Here is an 8,354-nt window from a genome sequence, read left to right as displayed (position 1 = left end):
GTGAAGCCCTCCTGTAAAAAAAAATTGAGGAGACTTACTGTGCTTTAGGGCTTGCTGATGTAAATTAAACAGGTAAGAAGACATAAACACGAGGAAGGGGACAAGAGAGTGACTAGGATACTGTGGGTTAAGACAGTAGCTATTTCTGCATGCATAGCATTCTCAATTAATTTAATTTGCAGCCTGTTTAACAGTCTGAGGGAATAGAAGGGGATGGTAGCCAGATCTTAGAGAAGTTTTGTTGTTGGCAGAGTAGAAAAGGGGTTTGGGGAGGGTGTGGTGAATACTGTAGAATGAGAAATTTGAGGAAAGAAATCAAACACAAATGGAACTAGATTTTCTATCCCAGAATGGTTCCATGATGAAGCCCCTGATAAACAGAACAAGAAAAATTGGGAAAGGTACTTCATTATAGAAGGCTTGCTTTACATGTTTGAAACTTCAGGTTCAATCCTCTTCATCTCTTAAGTCATTCTTTTGAAAGTCACTGTCGGGTGGCTAGGTGGTGCAGTGGATAGAGCACCAGCCTTAGAGTCAGGAGTACCTGAGTTCAAATGCGACCTCAGACACTTAATAATTACCTAGCTGTGTGGCCTTGGGCAAGCCACTTAGCCCCATTGCCTTGAAAAAACGTCACTGTGGCATAGTGGAGAGGATACTTGATTTATTTAGGAAGCAGGAAGACCTAGGGTCCAATTCTGCTTCAAACACTTCCTATGGTGACCCTGGACAAAATGATCCTACTTTGTGTCTCTGTACCTCGTATTTCTCATTTGTAAAATGTGGGAGTTGGACCAGATGGCCTCTAAGGTCTCTTTCTAAATCTATGATCCTCTGAAACCATAATGGCCACTGAAGCTGGCCATTCATTCCCCCCCATTTGTTTATTTTACTAATGCTCTTATAAAATATTGTTAACTCCTTAAAGGCACCTGATCCTTTGAAGCCTCCTCCCTTGTACCAAATATTTTAGTGAAGTAAAATTAATACATATTGGTCACTACATATTGACACTGCTCTGATGAGCTAGGTAAAGTTTTTCTTTTTTCTTTTTTTTTTTTCCAAAAAGTAAGCTTCTCTAACTTTTTAGTTTAGTTTTTTTTTTGGCAAGGCAAATGGGGTTAAGTGGCTTGTCCAAAACCACACAGCCAGGTAATTATTAAGTGTCTGAGGCTGGATTTGAACTCAGGTCCTCCTGACTTCAGGGCTTGTGCTGTATCTGCTGTGCCACCTAGCTGCCCTGCTTCTCTTTTTCATAAATTCATGGGTGAGTCCAATTTTGATGAGTATAGGAGCTTGGACCTCCATTTCTAATCTAGGTCAGTTGGAACCTTCTTAGACAACCTTAGACTTTCCTCCTCACCACTCTCAAGGGATTTGCCATGCTAAACCAGTACTTGGTGGCAGTTCTGCCAGCCTTGGTAGCCCTAATACTAGGGGTATTGTAATTTATTATATTTTTTCAGCCTTCTGATATAGATTCATATGATGAAGAGATGAAAAAAAGGGCACCTTAGAAATAATCTACTTCACCTTTAATATCAGAGCTTGTTATCCATTCCTCCTGTCTCTCTCTTCTTCAAAGTTTAGATGACTACTAAGCAGGCCAGGCATGCTAGAAGCTGTTTCCAGGCATGGCTTGATATAACTGGATGTATTTCTTTCCCCAGGAAAGTTACAAAAAGTATAGTTTGTCTAATAAAATCTGGAAATACTTTGAGTCTTGTCCTTTTAAACTTACTTTATATTAAGTAATGCTATGCATGCAGTTTGCATTTAATACTCCTGATAGTATTGAATACCCCTTAAAGGAAGATTTAGTCCTGCTTTTATCAGTCTTGTAACAGAGAAAGGGGCTCACATTTTGGGTAAGGATAGTTGAGGAAGTCCATCTCTTTCCTCATTCTCACTCCAGTCTTAAAAAACTTCCTTCAAACATGCTGCTTCCTGTAGTCATCTAAGCCTTGTGAGCTTCTTTCCCTGACCATCATATTCTCAAGTTGATCTACCCATTATCCAAATCCACTGGTTTAAGACTTCTGCTCCCCCACCCCGTTCTTCCCTAGAGTTCTGGGAAGTGGTATCAATTTAAGACAGTTGTTCTCAGGCTCCCAAGAGCTTGTTTTTCCAACCTTGTCCCAGATATCACTGACCCAGATTCACCCCTGCCCCCCTCCCCATTTTCCCATAATGGAAAAACCTGCTAAGTTCTCAGAATCTCCATGGATTGATTTGTTTTGGTTTTAGAAGCCAAGGGGGTTAAGTGACTTGCCCAAGGTCATGCTGCTAGGTAATTAAGAGTCTGAGGTCGAACTTGTACTCGGGTCCTCTTGACTCCAGGGCCAGTGCTTTATCCACCTAGCTGCCCCCAGGAGTCTATTTTAAATATTTACCAAATCGTTACTTTTTTATTCACGTCTAATGAGATAATAGCACTTTACACCACTGGCCCGGGAGGGTCGACCTTGCCCGCCAGCTCCTGTGCCCTCCTGTGTCCCCCTGCACTCCCCCGCTGCTTATCTGCATTCCAAAACAAAGTGATCTGAAAAGGACTCGTCCATCAGATGGGGGGGGGGGGGGCTGAAGAGGCGGTGGGTTCCGCTGTGGTCCAGCCGAGCACTTGCCTGGGCCCCGTGTGGTGCGCACCTGGCCCGGCCTTCCTCATGTCTTCCTAGGCACCGAGCTGCGAGCCAGATGTGTGTGCGTGTCTGTGCGTGTCTGTGTGTGCGTGTGTCTGTGCCTGCGTGTCTGTGTGTGTGTGCGCGTGTCTGTGCCTGCGTGTCTGTGTGTGTCTGTGTGCGTGTGTCTGTGCCTGCGTGTCTGTGTGTGTGTGCGTGTGTCTGTGCCTGCGTGTCTGTGTGTGTCTGTGCCTGCGCGTGGGGCCGGGCTCCGCCCCGCAGCCCCCAGGCCCGCCTCCCCCCGCCGCGCGCCTGCCTCGCCGCGGATATAAGGGGGCGCGGCGCGGGGGGCCGAGGCCAAGGCCGCAGGGACACCGCGCCGCCCCAGCCGCGCCCCGCGCCCCGCGCCCCCATGCCTTCCTCCGGGACGCTGCTGCTGGCCGCCCTGGCGCTCGGCCTGCTCCTGGCGCCGCCCGGGCACGCCTGGTACAAGCAAGCGGCCGGACCCAGCTACTACTCCGTGGGCAGGGCGTCGGGGCTGCTGTCGGGCATCCGCCGCTCGCCCTACGCCCGGCGCTCCGACCCGCTGAGGGGCAGCGCCTGGCCCGAGCCTCGAGCCGGCGTCCGGAGCCTCGTGAGTGCGGGCCGGGCCGGGCCGGGGGGCTGGAGGGGGGCGGGCCGGGCCGGGGGGCTGGAGGGGGGCCGGGCCGGGCCGGGGGGCTGGAGGGGGGCCGGGCCGGGCTAGGGGGCCGGGCCGGGGGGCTGGAGGGGGGCCGGGCCGGGCCGGGGGGCTGGAGGGGGGCCGGGCCGGGCTAGGGGGCCGGGCCGGGGGGGCTGGAGCGGGGCCGGAGCCGGGCCGGGCCGGGTCGGGGGCTGGAGCGGGGCCGGGGGCCGGGCCGGGGGGCTGGAGGGGGGCTGGAGCGGGGCCGGGGGGCTGGAGGGGGGCCGGGCCGGGCCGGGGGGCTGGAGGGGGGCCGGGCCGGGCCGGGGGGCTGGAGGGGGGCCGGGCCGGGCTAGGGGGCCGGGCCGGGGGGGCTGGAGCGGGGCCGGGGCCGGGCCGGGGGGCCGGAGCGGGGCCGGGGCTCCTCACGCTTTCGGGGGGCCCCGCTGCCCAGGCCGTGTGTGTGAAGGACGTGGCCCCGAAGCTGCGGAGCTGCGCGCCGCTCCCGGACGGGCTCGGGACCTTCCAGTGCCAGGCGGATGTCTTCCTGTCCCTGGACTCGGCCGACTGTCCCGGCGCCTGAGGGGCGGCCCCGGCCCCCGGGATGCGGCCCCCCGCGCCGCCCCGCGCCGCCCCGCGCCGCCCCCTCCCCGAACTGAATAAAGTGAAACCTGAGACCGCAGCGAGGCTCCGCGTGCTGGACTCCGCCGGCGGGGGCGGGGCGGGGCGGGGCGGGGCGGGGCCCCCAGGGTCTGAGACGCACCAATTGCAAATGGCTCGGGAGGCCCCTCCCTTCTGGCCCCGCCCCCTCCGGCGCCCTCTGCTGGTGGGCCGGGGCCGCACTCTGCGCCGCGCCTGGGCCTCGGCCGCGGCCGCTTGGTGCTACGTGAAGCCCGGCTTGCGGCGGGATGGAAGCACACTCGCTAGGAAAGACTGTACCGACCCGGCGGCTTGGGTTTTTTGCGGGGTGGGGCTGCACTTGAACCCGAGTCCTCCAGACTCCAGTGCCCGTGCTCTAGCCACTTATCACCTAGCTGCCTGCCCCGATCATTTGGTTTTAGTTGGGTTCCCCCCAACAGATTTGGGAAAAACTAAATGAAAGGGAAGGAGAGACCTCCATCATTCAATCTTAGGGTAACAAGGAACCTACGCTGAAAGGAAGGAATTTATTTATTTTGAGTTTTACGATTTTTCGCCTAATTTTACTTCCCCCCCCCACAGAGAACACTCTTTACTTTGTTTCCATGTTGTACATTGATCCAAATTGAGTGTGATGAGAGAGAAATCATATTCTTAAGGAAGAAACATAAAGTATAAGAGATAGCAAGATCAGACAATAAGATGGGTTTTTTTTTTCTAAATTAAAGGTAATAGACCTTGATCTTTGTTCAAACTCCACAGCTCTTTCGCTGGATACAGATGGTTTTCTGAAAGGAAGGAATTTATGAGAAGGATCTGGAAATAAAAATAAATTGAATTTTTTTTAAAAGGTGGTAGTGGTACAGTGGGGAAATATTTATTTTAATTTACTTGACTGACTTCAAGTCCCACTCAGAATCTCTGCCTGTATGATCTTGAACTTTTTATCTCCGAGCCTTAGTTTCTCCATCTGCAAAATTAAGGGATTAGAGTAGGTGGTCTCTGAGATCTCTTCTAGGTTTAAATCTATGATCATATTGTAGCAAGACCCCATGTACTATGGAGATTTCATTTTGTGGCTGGAAGGAAAGAGGAATTGATATCTCTAGCCTCTTCTCCAAGGAAGACTTTATTTCCTTCCAGGAGGGGAAGCAGGAATTGGAACTAGAAGCTTAACTACTCTGTTCTCTGAGAAAGGGAGTAGTGGGTTAGACGAGTACTGGGTTAGACTCCTATCTGTTCTGTTACCTTAAATATTATTAGTCTAGAGGATGTGGTTTTCAGGTCCAATCCAACTTCCAATTGCTGCTTCATTTTAATGGAGGAAGCAGGACCCTATGATTTATATTCAAAGTTTAACCTCTTATCCACTAAATACAAGTTCCACAGTGAATACACATAACACTGAGGGGGGGGGAACCCTCACAAGAAACTAATTTATCCAATTGCCGGACTAAACAGTGAAAGAGCTCTCCTATTATGAGCAAGGTAATTCCACTTAAGCAAGGGAGAGTGCCCTAGATCTTACTCACTGGGAAACTACAAGTTTCTAGTGCAAGAAACCGGGGACAGGGATAAAATGGAGATAATAGTTGCCCTCATGTTGGCTTCTTGCACGAGTCTATTCCCCCAGCAACTTGAAATGGGGCTGGCATTTTCCATCTTCTCTTTGATTCCATCTCAATCACATGCTACAATTTGTTCAGCCATTCTCTAATTGATGGCTATCTCCTCAGTTTCCAATACTTTGCCACTACAAAAAAAAGAAATTCTATAAATATTTTGGTACATATAAGTCATTTTCCCTTTTATTTATTTTCTTTGGGATATAAGCCCAAGTAATGGTATTGCTGAGTCAAAGGGTATGCACAGTTTTATAACCCTTTGGGCATAGTTCCAATTTGTTCTCTGGAATGCTTGCAGGAATCCCCTACAGTATTTATCATTTCCCTTTTTTTTTCTTATTTTTTGTTTTTGCAAGGCAAATGGGGTTAAGTGGCTTGCCCAAGGCCACACAGCTAAGTAATTATTAAGTGTCTGAGGCTGAATTTGAACCCAGGTACTCCTGACTGCAGGGCTGGTGCTCTATCCACTGCACCACCTAGCTGCCCCATTTCCCTTTTCTTAAGCAAAATACATATTAACTTGATTTATTCTAGTACCCCTGATTTTATTCTTGCAAAAGCACTTAAATCTGCTACTTTTAAACAGCAATTTCAATAGAATATGGTCCCTACTCCAGTAAGTTATTTTTTATGTAATGCTAAAGGGGGAAGAGAACAGGAGTTCATGTGAGTTTACCCCTTGTGAAAGACCTACAATCTAATGAAAACTAACACCTTATTAAGGAGACCCAAAAGTGATTTAAGAAATATTCTTCTATACTTATTATATAAGAAATAGGGAATGTGAGAGACTCTGAGGTACATGGGAAGATTTGTGTAAACTGATGCACTGAAAAAAAAAAACAGAACCTGGGGAACAATATAGCAACTATAAGAATGTAAATGAAAAGAACACTAGAAGACATCAGGAAGGTTCCAGAGCACTGAAGATAAAAATCCTCTTATTTCAGTAGAGAGGTGGCAGACCACCTAAAGGTAATGAATTTTGCATAGTGTCCAACTGTTTTCCTTTATTAGAGGTCAGGGCAGGAAAACACTGGAAAGAATCAGCCTCATTTCCTCCCACTGGCAGTTTCCTCCTGGAGCCTCTAGGTTGAGATAAGACCCAGAGAAGTCATCCTTTATTCTCCCAACTTCACCCCACAATTCATTTCCCTCTCCTTCTCCTCTCCCCACTTTTCAGCTCTCTTTTCTGTAATTGTCTTCCTTCATAGAATGAGGAATTAGAATGCCCTTCTTGAGGGCTGGGAGAATATCTTTCTTTCTATTTGTATTTGTATTCCCATTGCTTAGCACAGTGCCTGCCTGTCAGTTGTCAGTCAATAAATATTTATTAAGTATTGATTATGATGATAAAGAAAGGCAAAAAAAAGCATTCCAATTCACAAATAGTCAAATAGTTCACAATCAGATGGGGGAACAAGTTGCAAACAACTGTACAAACAAGATCCATGCAGAATAAATTGAGGTTAGTTCCAGAGAGATTAAGGAGGATTGAGAAATGCTTCCTGCAGAAGGTAGAACTGGCTGAAATTTAAAGGAAGCCAGGGAAACCAGAGATGTGATGGGAAAGTGTTTCAGACCCAGAATAGAAGCTAATGTCTTAGTTTTTTAAAAAAGGGCATAAAAATTATTTTGTTCAGCTGAGTCTGACTCTGTATGTGACCCCATTTGGGATTTTCTTTGCAAAGATACTTGGAGTGGTTTGTAATTTTCTTCTCCAGTTCATTTTACAGATGAGAAAATTGAGGCAAACAGGGTTAAGTGATTTACTTGCCCAGGGTCATACAGCTAATAAGAGTCTATGATCGGATTTGAACTCAGGAAGAGTTCATGTGGAAGTACTGGGACAGAGACAAAAAAACTGGAGAGACCATTTGGAGCACAAAAAAAATTATGTGAAGACTTTTTCAGAGGAAATCTGCAACTGTGTAGATTGACTTGTTTTTTTAAACTTTTCTGGATTTGAGATTTGCTCTGTGTAGTGCATTTCTGAAGAAGAAATTTCTTCTAATAGTTCACTCACTTTCTGCCTTGCCCTATATTCCTCCCTGTTTAAATACCACAAATGGATGGCAAAATGTACAGTCTTCATTTTACCATTCTTTTATATGGGGCAGCTAGGTGGCACAGTGGATCTAAGAAGACTGGCCTTGGGGTCAGGAGGATGGGAGTTCAAATCCAGCCTCAGACACTTGCCACATACTAGCTGTGTGACCTTTGGGCAAGTCACTTCACCTTAATTGTCCTATATTCAAGGTCATCTCTGGTCATTCTGATTCATATCAAGCCACTGAACCCTGATGGCCCTGGAGGAGAAAGTGAGGCTGGTGACCTTCCTACTCAAGCCTCTCTCCATTCCACACAAGCACCCCCTCACTCAAATCCAGTTCAAGTGCTTGTTATGTCATCACCTCCCTGATGTTGTGGTCTTCTTCAAAAATGAAGGACAAACATTGATTGATTGAGTCTTTTGTGCATGGATACTCCATTCAGCACAAATGAACCAATTTACTGCCCCTGGAAGCACTTCTTGGCTTTTCCTACCTCCATATCTCCTTCCTTCCCCCCCCACCATGTCTACCAATTCTTCTAATCTCTCTTCTCAGTGAAGTTCCTCACTGTTCCTATAGTAGTAATATGCTGAATTTTATTTTAATTGGTTATTTTGCAAAATTTGGAAATGAAGATCTCTTTCTCTCTCTTTTTTTTTAAGGTTTTGCAAGGGAATGGTGTTAAGTGGCTTGCCCAAGGCCACACAGCTAGGTAATTATTCAGTGTCTGAGACCAGATTTGAACCCAGGTACTCCT

At 48.0% G+C, this 8,354-nt stretch overlaps 1 protein-coding gene across 1 annotated transcript; it reads left to right on the top strand.

Annotated features, from left to right (window-relative positions):
* The first annotated feature begins 3,012 nt into the window (after nt 1-3,012).
* NPB (neuropeptide B) lies at nt 3,013-3,909 on the top strand. The gene is made up of 2 exons (XM_074224875.1): nt 3,013-3,252; nt 3,734-3,909. Exons 1-2 carry the CDS (start codon nt 3,031-3,033, stop codon nt 3,860-3,862), a joined length of 351 nt encoding a protein of 116 aa, XP_074080976.1. The 5' UTR covers nt 3,013-3,030; the 3' UTR covers nt 3,863-3,909.
* Nucleotides 3,910-8,354: the final 4,445 nt, after the last annotated feature.

This window comes from Macrotis lagotis, chromosome 2 (assembly GCF_037893015.1).
Source record: "Macrotis lagotis isolate mMagLag1 chromosome 2, bilby.v1.9.chrom.fasta, whole genome shotgun sequence".
Lineage (NCBI taxonomy): Eukaryota > Metazoa > Chordata > Mammalia > Peramelemorphia > Peramelidae > Macrotis > Macrotis lagotis.
This window is presented reverse-complemented; position numbering and strand designations above follow the sequence as displayed.